Source organism: Botryllus schlosseri, chromosome 7 (assembly GCF_051294905.1).
Source record: "Botryllus schlosseri isolate E-star chromosome 7, Bs_hap1, whole genome shotgun sequence".
Taxonomy (NCBI): Eukaryota; Metazoa; Chordata; class Ascidiacea; order Stolidobranchia; family Styelidae; genus Botryllus; species Botryllus schlosseri.
In genome coordinates, this window is record NC_137242.1 from 21708666 (window position 1) to 21732184 (window position 23519).

Sequence of the window (23519 nt, forward strand, 5' to 3'; positions counted from 1 at the left end):
GTTAAGGTAAAACGTAATTACATATCTGCAATATCCACCTCAAGGTTGATGATATTGGCCACATCTAGTGTGAAGATAGATTATTGTGTTGAACAACGCCGCTTGATAATAGTTTGGGACGCACAGCTATCATTTCACAATTTGGGAACTTGGAGTCATCAGTGTCGTGTAGATTATCGATTGTGCATTGTAGACTGTGGAGCTATAGATGCTGAAAGCATAGTCAAGACAAACATGTCCTTGGCTTTGATCTCGAACCGTCGGCGGTGAAGAGACCGGACATCGGCATTTATCTATGTAGACCACTGAAAACGTTCGTGGGGGTATGAAAACAGCGTAGTCAAACGTTTAGATAAGAGCATATCAATTTCACATAATTACTCTGACACCATGGGTTGGACCAAATTTATTCACTCATTATGCCAGTGGTACCCAAAGGGGGCGATATCGCACCACTGGAGAATTTGTTGAGAAAGAATGGGGAAAATAAATAGTGGGCCGAGTGTACGACGAGAATATTAGAACGTTCAGTCAATTTTATTGATGGAAAAGCGACTCAACGCTTGACTCATTCCGGCACGGGTATGGTAAAAAGACCTGTTGGAGAACACTTCATTACATGGAATCAGTGACTGAGGGAATTATAGTTATGTCGAAGTTGTACATGTACTTTTGTACAGTTAATGCCTTGAAGCTTGCTCTGCGGACGCATATAGGAATACTTTATGACTCGTGCCACAGTAGGACTCGATTTTGTAATATTCTGGTTCGATCCAGTTGTAACCAGGGCCGTAACTGTCGCACCCGCAACTCCCCAATTAGGGGGGGGCGAGCTCGAAGGGGGCCAAAAATTATTTCGCGAATTAGCATAAATATTGGAGAATTTTTATGAAAATTTATGTAACTTTTTCAAAAAAATTTCGCGCTATACGCGACTTCAAGTTACAGATTATCTGGATTATTTATAGAAATGGGCATATAAACGTTGGCCATTACCGCGCCACGATGCACCAAGACGTATAAATTTTCAGGCCTTGTAACATTAGGGTCACCATACGCCCTCTTTTAAGAGGATTTGTCCTCTTTTTTGATTTTTGGAAAGTGTCCTCGACGGACACCCAAATGTCTTCCTTTTGAGAATTTTGGGTAAATATAGGGCCAAATTCGACTGAGATACAATAAGTCAGCACTGTAATAACGCTACGGCGACTATTTCAGGAGCTGGGCTGGAAAGTTGATTTTTTTTTAGTCAACCGACCAGGAAATGGGAAAATTTACCTTTTTTTCGCCGGTTTGAAAATTTTGAAAAATTGTGTTCTAAAATATGGTAACCCTATACTGTAGCATATGACTCCAAGAAGTGTGCCAAAACGATCGGTATCGAGAAAACCTTGGCCGAAAAGGACTACCCTAATGCGGACAGAAAACTTCGTTATATATACAAAATACATATAGGTTAAACTGTCCATTAGGCGCCTAAATAACTGGAACCGCATGTTCCTGTATTGGCAATCTGAACCTCACAAGACAAATACCATCCCGCAGGTAAAAAGTATATGCCAGTGAAGAAATACCAATTTGAAATCGTGTGATCTTTTTGTTCAGAACGTTTGTGCGATTCTATATTTTTTGATAAAACAGACAGGACGTCACGAAATAACATCATGTAACGAAGTCACACCAACGGGTCCGCCGGCCCGAAAATGTGTAATTATTATTTACGGGCAGTACAGTTTCAAGCAACCTCACTTAGCTGTACCAGCAAATCTAATTACGTGAGCAAAGAGGACAAGAAATTGATAGCAATAGATATGCAATTCCCGATCTTATTGACCGATTTTATCATGAATTGTCGAAGAACGGTACGTCTAGAAATTCGTGACAAATAAGATTACGTGAGCAGATAGAGAATAAAATTGATAGCAAAGTATATGCAACCGATTCAGTTATGAATTATAGAAATTTCTTGCGCTTGGCGCGTTCAGGCTAGAAAAACTGACGCCCCAAACGGCCCCCTAGATGTTCGGTTTATCACCCTATGGGGAGCCCAAGACCAACGTTTTTTTTTTGGGGGGGGGGGGCTGACGAAGTGCTGTTACGGCCCTGGCTGTAACTACATCCCAAATCCGTAGTCAACAAGACCAAAATCGGTAACCGCATGAATAATGATTTTTGGACTATCGTACTATGTTTCGGAAAGAGTTCTAATCACGTTTAATCTTCCGAAGCAATATTCCACATCAGGGCCACAAACACGTGACTGGCGTCAAAATTTCGGATTTTCAAGTATTCGACAGTATTCAAGTGCCACATATCTCTTTTCAGATTTGAAAATTTAAAAATTACTGTAACAGTTCTCCAAAATCCGGACACTACTCATCAAACTTCACTATCGTTGTTATTGTTGTTCGTGTTATTTATGGTGTTTGTCGACAACAATGGTCATTTACATCATCAGGCCGATATTCCTCATTTTTGATTACGTAATTGCCCACTTGTAACACGGCCCACTTCTAGGCTTTTGTAACACACCGCTTACGCGTATGAAATGGCGAGAAGCAGCCTAGATAAACCTCCAACTCTCAGGTAGGAATTCTGGAGTCGACCTCGGTCGGACTCGAACCCACAACCCATTGGTGTTGTTGCTGTAGACCAGTGGTTCTCAACCTTTTTGTCTTCGCGGACCCCTTTCGGACCGTCACGGACCTCGCGGACCCCCAATAAATTTTAGTTCAAATTTAGCTCAAATATCGTGCAATTGTCATCTGTCTCGTGCAAATGATAACTGTAGGCTTAGTGATAAACAGCAACAAAATGACTTTTCTTGAAAATAAGATCATGCATTTCATTAAGGATGGTGTGATCGTGAGGTTAACGTTTTCGTTCTGTGTGTGGATCTCTCAAATTTATAGGTTCACGTTCGCAAACGAACCTTGGTGGGTTCTGCACTCTGAACTTTTCTCATATATTACATTTTTTTCACATCCTAATAACATCTTTGGTTAAAATTCTCTGCATTTCAGCTTCGGACCACTCTATGCATGGCGCTGGCAGCATAAAAAAAATTGAACACTAAACGAGCATGCATCAAGCAGGCTCGTAACAGCATTTCGTCTGCCCTCCCTCCCCCCTCCAAACGTTGGTCTCGGGCCTGACTTCTAATATTTCAAAGCGAATTCTGCAACTGCATTTCTTGAAATACGTGGTCGTTTCTTGAAAATCCGCTCCTTCGATCAGATATGAACTAGTGCCGAAAATACATTTCCACAAATATAGGTGGTGGTGAGTGTAAAATTAACACGTAATGCTTCCGACGACACAGTTGGGTATAATCGCTACAAATGTGGCACCAAAATTGGCAAACAGATTTATTTAATGAACATATAACGTCAAGCCTTGTCATTTCTATCTAGCAGCTTGTCTAAAGTTATTTTGGAAAAATGCTGGTTATGTATATCACTGGAGAAAATGGATTTTTGTAAGCATTATTAAGTCATCGTGATTGACTTTACTCATCCAACTTATTTCCACAATCGCCAATAAACATGTCTAAACAGCAAAATGTTTGTATCAGTGTAGGATATTGACAATTTATAACAATTTAGATGAGTCTGCATAGTAGGACATTTCATCTCACATGGTTATTTTGTTGATGTGAGTCCTGGAGTTTTTCTAGTAATGAAGCGAGACTGCCTCGTGATTTTCCGAATTAAAAAAAAATACAAATTAGTTTATCAACTATTTTGAGGCTTCGCGGACCCCCTGAAAATGCTTCACGGACCCCCAGGGGTCCGCGGACCCCCGGTTGAGAACCGCTGCTGTAGACTGTAGAGTGAGGATTATACACCACTACGCTATCTCGCCAAAGCTCACTATCAAATCACTCTCACACGTTTCAATGCGGTGGAAGATCCTCTAACACGTCACATATATCTATTATATATTTATGATGGCTGAATCTTGTGACTTGTACTTGTACCATGGACGCTACAATCTATTTGCGTGTCACGGGTAATAGTATAGTCTCAGAAGATCGTAATTTGATATTTCGCCACCTAAGCAAGTCGTTTTGGCAACGACTGGTATTCTGTGGCTGCCTTGATGTATAGTTAGTTAGCCTACATCTTGGGTCCAGTTATGCATTTTATTAACGCAACGTAAACGTGACGATAAAGGTCGTGGTAGGCTACACTCCGCCACTGTAACACCAATCGGTTGTTCGGTGATTGAACTTGAACAATTGAACATACTATGACACATCAAGTATTATATTTATGTAGTTATTTATCTGTTCCAATATTCGGAGATAAATCTAACCTAATTCGACGATTTCATCCCGACAAAGAAGGCCTATTTTGAGAGACTTTGATCACCCCTATTGATTCTGCGGCCCGCGGGGTAATAGAAAGAATAGGAAGTTAGCCGCGAGCACATTTCAGTTTCAGATCCCTGCTCTACAACATGATCATATTGATCAATATCATGCCCGTAAGACAAGGTATTATCAAAACTGCTCGAATATATTTATATGTTTCCACAAAGGATGCCTGTCTGCTTACACAATAATCTGCCTCCTATATGAAAAGTTGAAATGGTCGAAACCAATGTTCCCCCTAATTTTTGACGAGTCTGCGCACACTCACCAACTCACTGCGCAGACCCTTCGACAACAGTGCGTAACGACTAAAATAAGGTCATCACTTCGGATTTTTTGTGCGCAACTTAGATTTTCTGTGCGCAGAGACCCTGTCAGCACTGCGCATTTGCGCACGTGCGCAGCTAAGAGGGAATATTGGTCGAAACCTAATCTCTGACTTACCGCCTTCGGAAAAGGGTTTTTGGCGCTAGTATATGAAAATTTCCATACATCGGGAGGTGAGTCGAACTAAGCAAAACGTAGACTCAAGTGGACGTTGTATCTTGTATATATTCAGGTTGTTCGCGATCCGAATCTGTGAGATCTGTGAGAGCAACCAGTCATTTAATAATAGTGCGTCTTACTGAACCTCCATTGTTACATCAAAAATATAGTACCGGCAAAAGAACTGATCAGAGCTTACAGCTCACGTTATCGTACACTAGTAGTAATGTAATGTAATGTAACCGTCTTGTGTCAGTTACATCGAATGAACTCAGTTTATGAACTCAATTAGAGCAGCCTTAATTTGACTACGCCTATATATCTCATGGATGTGTAGGTGCGAGGTGCATTGAGTCATATAAGTTCATTTGAAGCTAGGCTATCTGTTGTTTTGCGTTTAATACTCTAATTTGGCTGGCGTTTATAGACTGCGGATATACAAGTACTTACGTAGCTTAGCAGATCTATCCGTAGACGTGAGCGAAACAACGCCTTTGTGCATGTATATTTACCTATACATTTATTTATCCTATAGAAAATAAGTTGCAGTGCTAAAATCAGTCTGTTCTGTGACGTATTCCTAGCTGTTGGGTCATAGCTATAAACATTGTGACGTCATGAGAAGTTGTCAAAGTACTTACCATAGGTACTCAATTAGAAGTAAAATTAACGGCTTCAATTTGTACTAGAGTAAAAATAAAAGTAAAAGTAACTTATGTAAGTATGTAAAAAAGCAAGTATTCTAGGCCTAGTTTTTGATATCAGTATCAATTTATTATTATTTTCTCCCATTCAAAACATCACAAGACTGCGGTATAATGAAAAGATAATAAGGCGTCGAAAAAACTTGGAGTAGTCTTGCAAATCAGACACCCACATGAGCCTAAGGCGATGTAAAGAAGAGGTATGCACAGCACACTAAATGAAAAATAAGGCGACATTGAGGTTGTGATGCATTTCAAAACAAAAATCTTTAGCATTTGGTATGCTAATGATTTGGAGAGAGCCATATTGACATGGAAAAGATTGCTACTTTAGCTAATGTTTTTTTTATTCAATGTCAATAATCAGCATAAAAATCAATATCCAATTTAAGTTGCGCAATACGATCGATTCCTCATGGGCCAGATGTCACAATTCCATTGCCTTCAAAGGTTTTACCAACAGTTGAAGAATATTCTCTTGGTGAAGAGTCTTTCTCTGCAAAATGTGCTCGGCATGAGTGTGATGGTGATCAGCAACTATATAAAGTTGGAACAAGCTGAAGTAAATAACTTTGTCATAAATTTGAATTTGCCGAATGAACCCGCTATTGTAGGTTCCAGATTAAAAGCCAAACATATACTTGGCACTGATACCACTTTTGCTTGGTATATGCATCGTCATATACACACGCTTCTTTGCCTTCGAACCCTCTTTAGTCTATTGTGTCGATGTTCAAGGTCTCATAGAGACAATCGGAACTGTGAATAGCTCTTTCTTATTTATGCATAAAGCCTAAAAGCTGTTTTCTCGCACAATACAAATCAATGTCCTTCTATCCCTGTAGCTGGTACAACTGGCATCAATGGGTCTTACGAGAATATGAAACTTTTTTTCGATTTCGAAAGAATGCAAAGAAAACCATTCTTAATTGCTGAAATTGACTACAGTGTCAATACATAATTGTTCTTGTTGCGCGATTATAGAATTCTCTTATTAACAGTCATAACCTACCATGCCATCAAACGTTGAGATTGCAGCATTCCAGTTGCATTTTGTGATATGACGATGAAGGGGCGTGAAATTTGTCAGTATCAGATCCACTGGCTTAGCGCTTCCCCACAAGATCAAGCTCTACGTAGATGTGGTCTTTCAGCTAGCTAACCCCAATATCGGTTCTTTAATCCTTAGTCGCTGAAAATCGTTTCCAGTTATCGGAGCTCCGAGTTCAAAATAAAATGAAATTAAGGATAATGATTTTTTGCTGTGTTTGCATTCCTGCAATTAAATATTACTTCTTTTGTGGTCACTATGCCAATCGTCTATAATGGGTAACACGGCGTTTATCTGACATAGAGTTTTACAACGTGATTGCCCATTTTAAATCGATATTAAGTTCATGTGGCCCGCGGCCGATACGAAATTCGAAAAGTGACCCGTGACCCGTTTTGAGTTGGCGACCCCTGCAATAGAGGGTGTATTTGCTGCGCCTCAAATCAGAACACCCACCAAAACCCCTATTACTTATTAGGAATTGCAGATTTGGAAAAAAACTACATGACTCTCTTTCAGTGAAGTTGCATCTAAATTTCTTGGAATACTAAGGATCCTGATTATTTGAAGGGTTTCGTTTAAGATTCTTCAAATCTTAACTTCAAATCCAATGAAGAAAGTTGAGAGCTTTGTGGGATGTGTTTCGTATCATATACGGACCTAAACGGGCATAAGCGCCCCTAATACAGCCATTTTTGATCAAAACTTTTATTCGAATTTATGCTAGAAATTGTGACGTGACGAGTGAATTCTGACAGCAGATTCGTAATCAGCATCGTCCAATTTGGTAAAGTCAATTAATCGTTCTAACTCAGCAAAAACAGTTGAAAAAAGTCGACCAGTGTTATGTAACTGAACTAGTGCAATCACTTCACGAAACTTACAATGTCGCCTTGAGAAATACGTACTTAGTCTGTTTGTTACCGGGTACCGGATATGTTGATTTTCACCTGATAGCTCGCTTTTAAAATGGATTCCCAAACCGGATTTGGATCGGATATGGATTCAAGATTATTTTTAAGTTAGATTTGAATAACGTCGTGAACTGCAATTTCGTTCCATTCTCATTCGACGTTTTTATCAAATTTCTACCATTACAGGCTACAGGGACTTGGATGCGGACGCGATGCAAAATATATTTTCGATTTGGATTTGTAAATATCCAAACCGCTGATGTCTGGCTAATTGACATCGTGTGATTGACCCCTGCTGTCTACATATAAGCATAGTGAGGGTGTCAATATTTTGAGGACGGGGGAATGATTTTTTTATTAATAACATGTCGTCAAAACAGTCAAATGACGTAATTAGAGCGATGACGTGGTAACTTATTATTCGAGTATTTGCCCTCTACGTTGTTACGGTCAGAGTTGTAATGATTCGAGTCAGACTCGAGTCGAGATTTTCTGGTGACTAAACTTCACCCAAGTCATTTTCTTAAAAATGAAAAATGACACGCCTTGACTTGAGTCAATTTGTGTACTGACTCGTCTTGTACTCGAGTTATTTCGCATGACTCGGAGCGAGTCAGCTGACTTGAGACTGGGTCTATTAAGACAGGCATTTCTTTGTGATTTCGAAGAATAGTAAAGTTATCACACTATTATTATTTGTCTATGAGTATGCCTACTGGTACTTGAAAATGCTACCAGAAACTTTTAAAAGTGGGGTTCACATGCCAATAACTCGGAACTGAACAGTCAACACAATGACTTGTCTCAGATTCGAGTCAAAACACCATGACTAGGACTCGACACTCTACTCCGTTCGTATTTGTAAATTTCGCAAGCGAACTCCACATGGATGCGGACCTTGCGGCTCCTTGTTGGGGCGCACTTATTATGAAACAAATATCCTGGTTCTTTCCTAAAAAAGTATCCTATAGAAATTTCCTGTAATTTGCCCAATAACTATCCTGATAACTTCCAACGTTCAGGTCTTTCAAATGTTTGATCAAGTCCGTCTAGTTGTTAGCTCATGCTTCACTGTATATGATCTGGTGAGTATGCCTGCCACTAGCATACCAAAGAAGTAAGCCAGACTCAAAATCACAATAGCATGGTAAACCATGATATAACAAAACAATGAAAAGACCAAATATGTCATATTATTTAACGGAAACAAAACAATACTTGATCGATACACCTGTTACAGAGTAAATAAAGATTTAAAAAACTTTAATATGTGGAAACGAATAACTACTATTATAAGATAATATTTTTTCATCAACTGTAATTAATAGCTTAGTACATATTGGTTCCGCGTTTTGGAATTTAACAATCCAACTCGCGCAACGACCACGAATATATGTATCGTCCAATTGGATGTGCGTACTACGAGGATATAGAGCAGCGGTGGCCATCCTGCGGCTGGATGGCCGCATGCGGCCACAAAACGAAGTTTGTGCGAGGTTTGCAGTAGTTAGGACAATGTATGCCGATCAAGATAGCGTAATGGTTAAGCGTCCGGCTTCTTGATCGGTAGGTCGTGGGTTCGATTCCCGGCCGGGTCAGACCAAAGACCTGATTAGTAACACTGGTATCCATGGCTTCCCTGCTTGGCGCTCATGCATTACTGGGATAGCGTGGAGGGGTGGTGCATGACTTGGAAAGTCGTAAAGGCTATATCTGCACTTCCTTGTCCAGCGGCCTATGCACATCATGCACTCATGGTATGCATATGCGCAGATCGTGTGTATGTATATCATGAGTCGGTGTATATGCCGCAAAAACATCAAGGACAAAAATAAACTACGTCCTTTCCTTTCCTTTCCTTTTAGATTTGATTTGCTCATAGATTCGTTGTAAAGACAGTGGAGATAGCATGTTTGCGATATGACGTTACCGGTACTCAATTCTGCTTCACTTAATTGACGGATTATCATGTTATTACAGATTTTATAGATTGTGTTTACCATAATTACATCAAAACTATGGCAGAAAAGAAGTTTAATCGTACTGTGAACTTCACTCCATCCGAAAAAACTCTTTTAGCCCATTTGATCAATGAAATACCAGCTATTGAATGCAAGAAAACGGACAAAACATCAGTTGCCAAACAAAAACATCGGTTGGCAGCAATTGACCAAGCAATTCAATGCTAGCTCATCAAACATGTCACGTTCAGAGCAACAATTGAGGGTTGCTTGGAAAAACATGAAAAAAAGTGCCAAAGCTGAAAATGCTAGAAGACGTGTCGAACATTTTAAAACCGGAGGGGGTACTGCGGATATAATATCCGACCCATTGAATGTATTGGTTGAAGGTAATCTTGTCAATATTTATTATTTCAATAATATGGCGCTTTTCAGTAAATTAATGTTTTGCAGCTGTAATACCAGCACAAATACAGCCACTCGAGCATAATTTCGACAGTGATTCCACCATACTCACTGTGGTTCCTACAGAACAACAATCATGTAAGTTTTAATCTGAGAAAGTAATGAGTGACTTGTTCGACACATGAACTATATCCAGAAGGTTTCCCTATGATGTGTAATCGGTTGGTCATCAGGCTGTGTTATTTTTGGCATATGCCAGAAACACCAAAAATAGCTTATTTCTGGCACTTTTCAGATTTTATTTTGGGCAATTTTGGCATAGCCATGAATTCATATTTATATAATCGAACTAGCCATGTAAATTGCTTCAGTTTGGTGGTTCTTGTAAAAAGGAAGTCACAAAGCATGCAGTATCCACAATCCGCCATCAAACAGCAAGATTTAAATCCGAATTGAAAACGATGTTGGAGACCAAATTTATCCGATACAAAACCGAGTGCTTCCGCAATATTTATTCTCAATAGTCGATTCACTATGCGTACAACATTACCGGTATTGACATAGTTCACAATACTCACAATAAAAATTAAAAAATCTTTAACTAGCAGTCGTCAATACCCAACCAATGATTAGAAATCATGAGGAAATTTAATAATCAATATAATATGAAAAATCCTCCATCCAGCAATGCAAAACTAGGAAATGACGGCATGTGGTGCGTATAGCTCTGGAGGCCTTTTTCACACACCGTGTTTTTTTTGCATATGCTATTTTTGGCATTTTGAAATTTTTATTTTTGACAGTTTTGGCATTTGGTTCCCGAAATGCCATAAGTAACGCGGCCTAGTCATATTTAAGCCTTCCAGAAATGGTGCATGTATCGAAGAAGTACCAATTAACGACCAATTTTTTATATTTTTTCTCTATTTCACTGGGAATTGATTCACCGTTATGTCAATAACTGAAGTTATGGATTTGGTATTATCAGTTGCGGTATACAAAATCGATTTGAATATGACAAAGGATTACAATATTGATTTGAAATTTCGCAACAAAGTGCTACAGTGGTAAAGTTAGGCATGCATATATCTGTAGATGTATATCGATCATATGAGTATCCATTCTTTTTTGCACATATTTCTTCAACAGGCAAAGACTAAAATCATAATATTATATTTTTGCAGTGTTCCCATCATCTCCTCTGCAAGATACAGGTAAGCTCATATTTTATAATTGACAAAACATTGAATTTTGAATTAAAAACTTTGTAACTGTGTTACAGGAGAACCTTATACGTGTATTCAAGAGTCGCAAGGTATAATTTTAAGAGAGTGAATATTTTAGGTTATTTGACAGCTATACTCAACGTCATCAACTACCTGGACTCTACCACAACATAGTTCATTATTCTACTAGAGTTGCGGCAATATTGGTCGCTATCTCGACTTTACTTACATATTTCTGCAATTAAATATAACATAATATGAAGCTCTTGCTGACATTAATGCCAATCAAGTAGAAAATCTTTCGGCATTGTCTATTGGCGACATTGACAACATAGATACACCGTGTGTAGACAATGGATTCTACATACTCAAATCTTTCCAAAATATGCAACACATTTTTTAAGAAGACATCCACGTGGAATCACAGTCAACATGCGCCACCCAGGCCAATTATGCACCATATGGTATGTGACTCATATTCATTGGAATTTCAAGTTGAGTCGGTATTTTAAAAGTTATATCCTTGCAGTTTCTACCGGAGAGTCAAACTTTCATCACCCTACCACACGCATCGATGATTCGTCAGGTAAACAATTCCTGCTTTTGTAGTGTTCTTCTAGTGAATTAAGCAAGTTGTAATGTGAAAAAATGCCATGAAGATTGTTGATGACGACTAGAATGCACCTAGTTATAATGACTAGAGACTAACCGATTATTGGTTCACCGCTCAAATCGAATGGATGCCACACTTGGAAACAGATATTGATATCAGCCATTAGAGGAAAGACAGATAAGCCAACAAGGCAAGGAGAAATTCCAAATGATTTTTTTTTGTGATTGGCTTCCTAATACAAGTTTTAGTTTAATGATGAATTACTTCCTCTTCGCAGAGTTGATATGAACTTCTTTCAATTCAGAAAACAAATCCAAACCTCGTAAAAGAAGCTGCGATGAGCTGAGAAGTAAACTGATGGAGTCCAAGATTGAGGAGCTCAAAGAAAGAAAAGGCATGAGAGACGAAGAAAGATATTTCAGAAAGCAAGAATTCGAAATGCGTATGGAAGAGCATGCGATCAAAATGGAGAAATATAGATTAGAACTTGAAAAATTGAGGGATTAGTGACATATGTAATGCAATATTTCTTTGTTAAAGTATTTCATAGTGCTTTCCTGTCAAGTTTTGTAAATGGCCGAATACGCATTTTCTGAAATGCAGCATTTCTTAATAATATTTCATTGTGCCTGCCTGCCAAGTGTTCCTCGCCTTATAGGTATCATCCACAGTGTGCATTTTCTGAAATGCAACATTTCTTTAGAATATTTCATTGTGCCTGCCTGCCAAGTGTTCCTCGCCTTATAGGCATCATAGACGGTGTGCATTTTCTTGAATGCAACATTTCTTTGTAATTATTTTAATTGTGCCTGCCTGCCAAGTCTTCCTCGCCCTATAGGTGTTATCGACGGTGCAATCATTTCGTTCTCTTTATTGTTTTTACACCACCAAGGTTTACTGCACCTGTTCGTTCAAATTTTTAAAATAAACATGATTATTAGAAATATGTGTTGATCATATTTTCACGATAGGCTATTGCGTCAGTGGATCCAACTTCCGATGTTATATCCGTAGCTTCCTCGGGAGTAACTGCAATATCAGGAACTGGCTGATTGGTTTTTGTAGCAAAATTGTGCAAGCATACTGTCGCAATGATTGCTGGGATGGTGTTTTCGATTTGCATTCGCATAGGATTTAGCAACATCTGGAAACGCTGTTTGAGAACGCCAAAGCATTGCTCGATCAGCACGCGTGTCTTTGAGTGCATATAGTTGTATTTTTTTTTCTTTTGCTGTCTGTGGATTGGTTAATGGAGTCATCAGGTATATTTTAAGAGCATAGCCTCTGTCTTCCAGCAAAATCCCATTGTATTTTTTCTGGTCGAGCTCGTATTTTAATCTGGAGTTCGAAAAAATTCTTGAGTCATGAGTACTCCCTGGCCATCGCACAACAGCATTAGTCACCATTCTCTTGGCATTGCAGACCATTTGACAGTTCAAAGAAAAATATCCTTTCCTGCAACGATAAACTTCTGGCGCAGAGCCACCCGGGGACTTTATTGGGATATGGGTTCCATCAATGCAACCAATGACATTTGGAACTCCACCTATGTCAAAGAAATCACTCTTCGTTTGTAACGAATCATCCAATGGTGGGATAAATTTTTCTCGATTCTCTGATAGTGCCCGAGAAATGCAGTGGATGCTTCGGCGTGCGGTTGTCCGGCTTACACCAATCAAGTCAGCATCTGTTTGTTGAAAATGACCAGTAGCAAAAAATCGAAGAGCACAGATTAATTGCATCATGGGGTGCAGAGCGTGGCACCGTACATCCAACCTTGGGCTGTCTTTAATCATGTCCAATAGAATTAACGTAGCTCCCTTGGAAAATCTATAGCGGGGGTCAACGAATTCGTTTTCTGAGTATTTTGCAAATGGGTCCGATATGTCTGCCAAGTAATGCCTGGGCACAACAATTGCATTCTCGTCGTCCGAACTGTCATCTACGATGTCCAAAATATCCATACTACAGACAGTAATAACAGCAGTACCAGTTTGCAATGCCGTCCTTAGAACTTATAACTGTGAATAAACTACAGAGTAATATGCAGTAAAGCTGCAAAGTAGCATAAAATAAATTGCAGAAGTCTACCTAGGAAACGACGGCATTCATAGCACATGATCAAAGTCGACGCCGTTTACAACCAGCATTGCCAAAGCAATATTTACTACGAAGTCGATGTGTTGACATGGCAACCTTCCACGGATCACTACATTTTGCGTCATTTTGACGCAATAGCGTCCTACATCCTGGATTTGTAGATCTACTAACTTCGCACGAACATCCAATGTTTTGGCGTGCGGATCATCTACTTCTAAATCGAGAGATCTTGGAACTCGCAGATTAGGCGAAAATCCAGGATGATTTTACTCAGCTTTTTGGCCTCCACCCTTAGACTCTCGCGGGCCACACAGAACTGTGTTGCGGGCAACATGCGGCCCGTGGGCCTTAGTTTGCCCACCCCTGCTATACGACAACAACGAAATGCAGTTTGCAAAATAATTTTGACAATTTTTCACCTAACGATACAATTTTGAAATTATTTTGACTTTTTTTGACATGTCAATAAATAATCGCCCGTCTGATAAATAGTTATGATGACATGCACAGCAATTACGTGTATGCCAGAAACAGAATGAGAGAAAAAGAACACAGCCGTTTGAATATAGTATCTATGTAGAAATGGCATCTTCGTGGCATGTATGATTCTCATTGCAGAATGCAGCAAGCCATCGGGTTAATGCAGGGGAGGGCAACATACGGCCCACGGATCCGGCCCGTGACGGGATTTTGTCCGGCCGGCGGAAAGTTCCTCGTCTTACATGATAATATGGCCCGCGGCCCCAGTCTGCCGCGATTCCCCACTGCTTACTTAGTACGTCAAATTTTAGTGACTGTATGTTATTATATGCGTGTGTGCGCATCGTGCGAGAGTGGAGCTTACACTTAGGCTCGTGGAAGCGAAAAGACTTGCATTATTGGCATTTGCGATGTAGCCTACGCTGACCTAATGTTGTTTGTGGTAATCATGGTGTTTGTCGACTACAACGGTCGTTCACACCAGGCCGATATCTTTTATTTTTGATTCTGTAACCGCCTACTTGTAGCACGGCCCACTTCCAGGCTTTTGTAAGACACCGCTTATGCCAGTGGTTGCGAACCGGGGAGGAGCTCACCCCTTAGGGGGAATTTTGAAATTATTAGGGGGAATCTGGCTTTAAACGTACCAATTTATTCAACTCAAGGCCATTGCAAGTGAACTTGTTGATTTATTTTTCGTCAGCGGCTACCCGACCGGTAACAAAACAGGGTAAATTTAACTAGAACCGGCTTGTACTGTAATAAAGTGTCGTTCGGTCTGCATTCGACATAGTTCTGTTATATCTGAATATGTTTGGCCATATATTGCTCAGTCAACAAATAGTTGTGCGTTTAAAGCACCTTTTTTTAGTCACAGGCAACTTTTTCATGGTGGGGAATTTCAGCTGAAATATTGGCCGAGGGGTCGTACGAAAAAGGTTGAGAAGCACTGGCTTATGCGGATGAGATGGCTGGGAGGAGCCTACATAAACCTCCAACACTTCGGTAGGAATTCTGGAGCCGACCTCGGTCGGACTCGAACCCACAACCTATTGATGTTGTAGCTGTGGATTATACCACTACGCTAGCTCGCCACCTACTCAACCCTAATGAATTGATATCTTCGCAAATTTGGGGTTCCGGGCTTGCCGGACGCCTTGAAATCTTAATTAAGGATTGCAGCGGCTGTTGACTGATCAGAGAGAAGCAGGCATGGCGGCGCATGTATGACAATGCTGTTCTCAAATCCACAGTGTCTTCGTCATTATCGGCAAGAAATGGCTTTGAAGTGACACTGCTGTCGTTGAAATACACTCGTTATATAGGATACGATTTATTTCTTGTAGATGTGGATAAATTGGCGAATAATGTATCGATTCAGCATTCCGGCCCGCCACGTAGGCCTACTTAATTTTCCTATATCCGCCCCGCCGACTGGAGAAGTTGCCCGCCCCTGGGTTAATATTTTACTAAAATTCTGTTCATCATGATAACCGGGAATGGTCGCTAAAGGTTTAGGACAGTGGTTCTCAACCTTTTTGCTTTCGCGGACCCCTTTTGCACCGTGTCAGACCTCCGCGGACCCCCTGAAGTTTTAGTTCAAATTTAGCTAAATAATTGTGCAATCGTCATCTACCTTGTTCAAATATCAACTCAAGCCTAGTGATAAACCTCAACAAATTGACCTTTTTTGAAATTATAACATCATTCTATATGTAGCGTATCTTGAAAATTCACGCCTTCGATTGTATACGCACGAGCGCCGAAAATCCATTTCCACAAAGGTAACTGGTGGCGAAAGCTTCCGACGATACCTACGAGCACGATCGTGACATATATGGCACCAACATGGAGAAAGAGATTTTTCAATAAAGTTATCACTTCCATACTGTAGTCATTTCTATATAGCAGCTCAACTTCAATATATTCTGAAATAGTGGTTATGTATATCACAGGAGGAAATGGATTCCGTGATGAGGTATTAATCCATTTTTTGATACAGATTATTAAAAAAAAACTATTTTCAAAAAACCTCAACAAAACATCTATAAACAGCAATATGTTTGCAGCAGTAGTCTATTAAGAATTTGCCAATTAAAATGAGTTTACACCTGGGGTGTCAAACATACGGTCCGACAGATGATTTTATCCGGCCCGCGAAGCCATTCCGAGTAGATTGAAAAATGCTTGCATTATCCTTATCCAGCACATTTGTCACAAATGTTGATTTGTTTTGAAGAAAATACTTCCGTTAAATATTCCCTCAATACAGCAAATGTCGAGTATTTTCGTAGGCCACATCTTAATCACCTGACTATGGTGTTTTGATTTCACAGTTGCTACCACCAGGAACAAATCGGTGACATTTATCCCCAATTTCGGAAAGTCAAAAAAGTGCACGGTGAGCTGAGTTTTATGGGAAAATGTGCTAAAAAGTAGTTATATTCACAGAAGCGAAAACGACAATGCTGGGCTGTTATATGAACTTGATATGGATGATATACTATTTACACAAAAATATATATCAAATATCAGTGCACGGTCGGCGGTCGCGCTGATCGTGATTTAATAAGAATACAACAAATTCCAAAGTCCGCGTTTACAGTTTAAACTCCTGTATTTTTCACAACACATATACACGGCTAACGCCAGATTACGAATTAAGCAAAGGGAGAATAGAAATAAGTGAACTTGTAGCGTCGTTACCGCAACTGTGTTAGCAGCGGTTCATGAGTGTATTCAACCAGATAATCATCATCGTCAATTTCAATGGTCACGAATAAAGGTGTTGCAATACTTGCTAGAATAAAACCCCGGCTATGATCCGTGATACAATTGTACTATACTATTATCTATATATGCTTGATAATAAAGCATTCAAGTGAAAAGCTAAGCGTGCAGCCCGCGAGCATTTAGAACACTGGTTCCCAACGTGGGCGATATCGCCCCCCAGGGGGCGATTTGTCGGTCCAGGGGGGCGAAAATAGCCAAGGGGGCGATAGGGGGGCGAAAACGGACGAAGGGGGCGATAGGTGGGCGATGGCGCGTTGAAATGGCTATATTGGCGTCCATGACCGTAACTGCCACACCCAAACCCCCAATTGGGATGGGGGGCCCGAGCTCGAAGGGAACCCACAATTTTTTCGTGAATTAACATTAATTATAGAGTATTATTTTGGAAATTTAGGCAACTTTTTCGAAAAATTTTCGCGCTGCGCGGCATTTCGTGGTCACGTATTTCTTGCTTATTGGATACCCTTCCTCCAAGAAATGATACGCATGAGTTATAGAAATGGACATCTCGGCGTCAGCCATTATCACACCCTGACGCACCAAGACATATGAAGTTTCAGGCCATGTAACATGCGACTCCGAGAAGTGTGCCAGAACGAGAAACCCTTGGCGGAAATGGACTGACTTTATGTTGACCGACTTCGATATATATACGATATACATATATATACTTAATTGACCATAGGCGCCTAAATGGCTGGCGCCAAATGTTCCTGTCCTGGCAATCAAAACCTCACAAAAAATCCCATCTCGCAGAGAAAAATTAATTATTGCCAGTGCAGAAATGCCAATTTCTAGTCTTGTGCGTCTTTTAGTTTAGTACGTATGGGCGATTTGAATAGCTTTTGACATAGCAGACAGGCCACGAAATATCATCACGTAACGAAGTCATTCTACCCACGGGTCCGCTCGAATATGTTCAATTATTATTTAGGAGCCTTACATTTTCCAAAACACCTCACGCAGCTTTACCGGTAAATCTGAATACATGAGCAAAGAGAGGATAAAAAATTGACAGCAATATGCAATTCCTGATCATATTTACCGATTCAACCATGAATGATATAAGTTTTTCGCGCTTCGCGCGAATTAAGACGACTAACTAAACAGTCCAACAATTTGTGCTGAGAAGTAGCGGTAAAGAGGTATCGGGGAAGTTGGGTCTGAGGGGTGCAGAAGTTTGCTTTATCGCCCTATGGAGGGGGGGTCAAGACCAACGCGGGGGGGCGGACGAAGTGCTGTTACGGTCCTTTTGGAATCAAGTCGGAGAAATCACCTTGTTTATTAGTCAACTCACCAAAGTTTAACTGGAAAAGTGTAATTTGGAGGTCCAGCCGAAAAGTTGACCTTTTTTCTTAGTCAACTCGCCGGTGATTTCAGACTAAATGCCCATTTTTCGGTTACCAATATTTGGGGGGCGATGATCGGTGTGGAGTTTGAAAAGGGGGCGATGAGTCGAAAAAGGTTGGGAACCACTGATTTAGAAGGTCTGAATCCGGCCCGCGACGTAATTTTAGTTCGACACCCCTGGTTTACACAGTAGGATATTTAATCCTATACCGCCATTCCATTGATGTGGTTACTGAAGCATTAGCAGTTTGAAGCGAAGCTTCATCGTGATTTCCCTAATTCAAAAAAGTTAAAAATTTTCATTTTTGAAATTTGGAAGTCTCGCGGACCCCCTGAAAATGATTCGCGGACCGCCGGTTGAGAACCGCTGGTTTAGGAGAATAAAAGGAATCGCGAGCACTGAGGGATGCGAAGCCCTCCTGTTGGACCACGCAAATACGAAAATAACTTATATCGTTTTATAGTATTTAAGAAAAAACTTGATAAAATTTTACGTATATCCCGATCATACGAATACCGTGAAAGCATATCCTGGTACAAAGGGATACAGCTTTTCAGAACGTCCAAACACCGTTCACCCTTGAATTTCTGACAATTTCCCATACTTGGAATCGGGCATTGAAACGATAGACTATTGCGCTAGGCCCAGATACCATGGTTAATGAATTGATGTGGAACCTGTAATAATACATGTAATGTCGTTATATAAATATGCAGTGCTAAAAAAAGAAGAATTGGAGTTAATCATTGTGACATTGTTACCATGTTAATTAAAGCATTTAAAGACAAAATACCAGCAGTAGGTGGTCATAGACATAGTTATCCGAAATGGTTATGTTGCAATTACAATTTATGCACCGACTGTCGATAGAAATAAGCGCCGGTAGGCCAGGCAGCCTCAAACCAGGCCGAAGGTTGATAAGCCAAACTTCTAGAGGGCTTCGCCCCCCATGCCCTTCTCAGGGTATGCGTTTTCACCACTAGTTGTTATCGAGCTTTCTTATATTCGGTAATTAGTCACTTTATCTGGCCTAATCGCGCAAAAATTTTCTATACTTCAAGATTGAATCGTTCAATAACATTGTTAATTGCATACATATTGCTACAAATTGTTTTTCCTCTCTAAGTGAGGTGTTGTCTTGGAAAATTTAGGGTCCGTAACACTAATTAAACATATTCATGCATATGATTACTTCTTCACATGTTGTTATTTCATGATCTCCTGACTGCTATGTGAAAAGATATTGAAATCGTCCAAACGTAATAAACTAAAGGCGTACACGATTCCAAATTGGTATTACTTCTGTTGGGGTGGCATTTGTGCCTGTGAGGTTCATATTGTCAGGATAGAAAGATTCGGCATCGGTCACTTAGGTACCAATGGACAAATGAGACATGTATACATCGGTCCATATAAGAGCAGTCCTTTAAGATGAAGGTTCTCTCGCTGTAAAACATTTTGGCACACTTTTCGGCGTCTTGGTGCGACGCGGCGCGGTAATGGTCGACGCCGAAATGCCTATTTCTACAAATCCCTTCTCTCTAATTTATGTTCATTCACAAAATAATTTTGGGCCCCTTCGAGCTCCCCCCACCAAATTGGGGGTCCAGGGTGCGGCAGTTACGGTCCTGCCTCAAACCTACCTTTGAATCCCACTTTTCACTTTAAAGGTTCCCGTAAATATATATGCATAGCCAGAAACTTGTCCATACGGCAGGCTAATTGTTGTCGGTATTTTGAAATATATATATCGAAGTAATGTGGGGAATATCTCTCCTACACTCGACCAATAGTAATTACTTAAAATGCTCAAATACTAAGCAATCGAGATGAAACAAAACCTATGAGCAATGCTCCCTCTAAGCTGCGCACGTACGCAAATGCGCAGTGCTGAACCGGTCTCTGCGCACAGAAAATCCGCAGGGATGACTTTTTTTCTTTTTTTAATTGTTGTTCTCCAAGAGACCGCGCAAGCGCGCAGACTCGTGAAAAATCAAAGGGAACATTGCTAGGGGCCAAATAGTGTTATCGGTGAAGTCTGAAACCGAGGTAGGCCTACACGTGTGGTCAGTAAAGGTAAATATTGCGCTCTGTGAAGAAATGATAACGTGCGCCTCACGAAAGACATTTTTCTTTTAGTATGGTCTCGTACGCGTGAGCGATACCGATATCATTTCAGTAGCTCAATCTTTTCTCTGAATGGCGAAATAACATGGTTTACCTAAATAACAATAGGCTAGCGCGAAGTTAATCTGCGAGAAACTAACGAATAGTCTTCTCCGTGTGGCATGAACTGGTAAGATTTACTGTACAATTACATGCCGTGAATTTTCGAAGTCATCACTTTCCTCAGGCAAATCTGATCACGTATGGTGAGATAGGATAATATGCAGAATATGCAAGTACAAGCACCAACATTGTTGAAAAATCCATCCCCTTGCAAACGTTGATCGGGAAACGCTGCAACTGGGCACTGTAGGGCGTCGAATTACATCAGCTTCTGAGCAGCAAAAAATTTGATATTATTCAATTCGTTTGAACGGGAGTTTTTTGTCGATAAGGTAATACCTAGGATTACCACATTTTGGAAATTTGAAAAGAGGACACTTTTGCAATACCGGAGGAAAACACTGAAAATGGTGAATTGTTCCCACTTCGTAGTCGCAGGGCTGTAACTGCCGCACCCCAAATCCCCAATTGGGGGGGGGGGCGAGCTCGAAGGTAGCCCAAAATTATTTCGTGAATTAGCATAAATTACAGGGTATGTTTCAAAAATTTATGCAACTTTTTCATAAATTTTTCGCACTGCGCGCGATTCCAAGTCGCCAAATATCTTGATTAATTGGTACTCTTCCCCCAATAAAAAATACGCTAGATTTATAGAAATCGGCTTATCGGCGTTGGCCATTACCGCGCCACGACGCACCAAGATATATAAAGTTTTAGGCCATGTAACATGCGACTCCAAGAAGTGTGCCAGAACGATCGGCAGCGAGAAAACCTTGGCCGTAAAGGACTGCCCTATGCGGACCTCAAAACTTCGTTATATATACAAAATACATATAGGTTTAATTGTCCATATAGGCGCCTAAATGACTGGCGCCGAATGTTCCTGTCTTGGCAATCCGAACCTCACAAGACAAATACCATCCCGCAGGAAAAAATTATATGCCAGTAAAGAAATACCAATCCGAAATCGTGTGATCTTTCAGTTTAGTACGTTTGGGCGATTCTATATTTTTTGATATAACAGACAGGAGGTCACGAAATAACATCATGTAACGAAGTTATACCAACGGGTCCACTCGCCCGAAGATGTCCAATTATTATTTACGTGCTCTGCAGTTTCAAAGACACCTCAGACCACTCAGCTCTACCGGTAAATCTGATTATACGTGAGCAGAGAGGACAAGGAATTCATAGCAAAAAATATGCATTTCCCGATCTTATTGACCGATTCTATCATGAATTATCGAAAATTTTCGCGCTGGCTCATTAAACAGTACAACCATAATTTCGTGGCAAAAGCGAACAATGTAATGGGGGGTGGGGCAGCTTATCACCCTATGGGAGCCAAAGACTCAAGTTTTTTTGGGGAAGGGGGATGCTAACGAAGTGCTGTTTCGTTCCTGCCAATGAGTATATAGCCTACACTGGTGAGATGTTAAATTATTAAGGAGGGGTTCTACCTTTTCAAACACACCTCCCTCAGCTCTACCGGTAAATCAGATTACGTGAGCAGAGAGAGGATAAAAATTGATAGCAATATATACGCAATTCCAGATCATATTGACCGATTCAGGCATGAATTAGAAATATTTCTCGGGCTTCGCACGTTTAGGCGAGAAAAGGTGACTCAGTAAACGTAGACCCAATGAAGCAGATAAGTAGCGGGAAACAGCGTATAGCCTGAGGATGGTCTGGGGGGCGAAGCCCCCCAGAAGTTCGGCTTATAACCACACGGGGGGCCTGGTTGCGCACTGTTGTCCAAGGGCCTGCGCAGTGAGTTGGCATGTTTGCGCAGACTCGCGAAAAATTAGAGGGAACATTGCCTATGAGTATATTGCAGATAGTGATGTCATATTTGAAATGAATTTCAGAGTATATAAAGGTCTACATCAGAGATCTCAAACTCGCGGCCCGCGAGAACATTTTGTGCGGCGCGCGACGGCATTTTGGAATTTCAAGTATAGGCTTTTCGAGGTACAGAACTTCAATATTGCAGCAAACAATACGTTCATATTGTTAAATTTATTCCACTGGAAGCTTTTCGACTGGCTCTCTTCAGCAGTGAACGCCAGTAAATGAGGTCAACCCAGGCCTCGAATTACTGCCATCTCCGGCTAAGCAAATTTGCGAGATCACCATCTTACAGATGCATTGTGGGTAGTAGGCTGGACGACTTGGTACAGGCGCGTATGTAAAAACTTCCAGCATTAAAATATATTTGATTCGTAATGGGTTTGTAGTATTTTATACGAATGGAGCTTTGAATGAATAATCATCGTAACATTCAGGATTTGTTTCAGCCCAATATCTCGTGTTTATATCTGTGTTATCTATATATTTCGACATGTCGAAGACATCTCGTTTTGGTGGTAGTGTTTGTTGCGCATGTATGGGTGCAGTAAAAGGCAGAATAAGATATCCAAGGAGTCATATATGATAAGTAATAGCGATGGTACTAGCGATGAAGAGTCTTTGGTAAAGCGTTGGCATCCAAGAACATTTCACCGGTGAGTGAATAGCAGAATAAGCAGGGCAGCAAGACTATCTTTGAAGAATCAGTTTCTATTTTTAATATCACCTGACCATCACAGTCTATCAATGTCCAGATAAGCCACAGCATTAATGAATAGGCCATGTTAAAGTGTCATTATACCAGAACATTTTGTCACAAGTATATGGATGTTGGTATGATCAGAGCAGACTATATCAGCAGTCCCAGCACAATGTCAGCTCATCAGTATACCTGTAATAGCATGACCAGCTAGGTCACTGTTTGTATTCTGTATGGGCAGTTCAGCCAATAGCTAGCTTAGTACTCAATCCTTGCTTAA

General features: G+C 40.5%; 2 protein-coding genes across 3 annotated transcripts in view; one reads left to right on the plus strand and one right to left on the minus strand.

The window, feature by feature from the left end:
* The window catches only part of LOC145442920 (uncharacterized), a 263740-nt gene that overhangs the window by 230051 nt on the left and 10170 nt on the right, over positions 1-23519 (minus strand). The window lies entirely within an intron of this gene.
* On the plus strand, positions 9396-12996 carry LOC145443312 (uncharacterized). Its single transcript, XM_080321291.1, has 5 exons — positions 9396-9880; positions 9945-10034; positions 11081-11110; positions 11527-11586; positions 11652-12996. Exons 1-5 carry the CDS (start codon positions 9622-9624, stop codon positions 11729-11731), a joined length of 519 nt encoding a protein of 172 aa, XP_080177417.1. The 5' UTR covers positions 9396-9621; the 3' UTR covers positions 11732-12996.

Coding starts and splice junctions, on each gene's coding strand:
- LOC145443312 (XM_080321291.1), top strand. CDS start 9,622: ATGAAATACCAGCTATTGAATGCAAGAAAACGGACAAAACATCAGTTG. Junction 10,035..11,080: donor TCCTACAGAACAACAATCAT/GTAAGTTTTAAT, acceptor ATATTTTTGCAG/TGTTCCCATCATCTCCTCTG. Junction 11,111..11,526: donor ATCTCCTCTGCAAGATACAG/GTAAGCTCATAT, acceptor ACATTTTTTAAG/AAGACATCCACGTGGAATCA.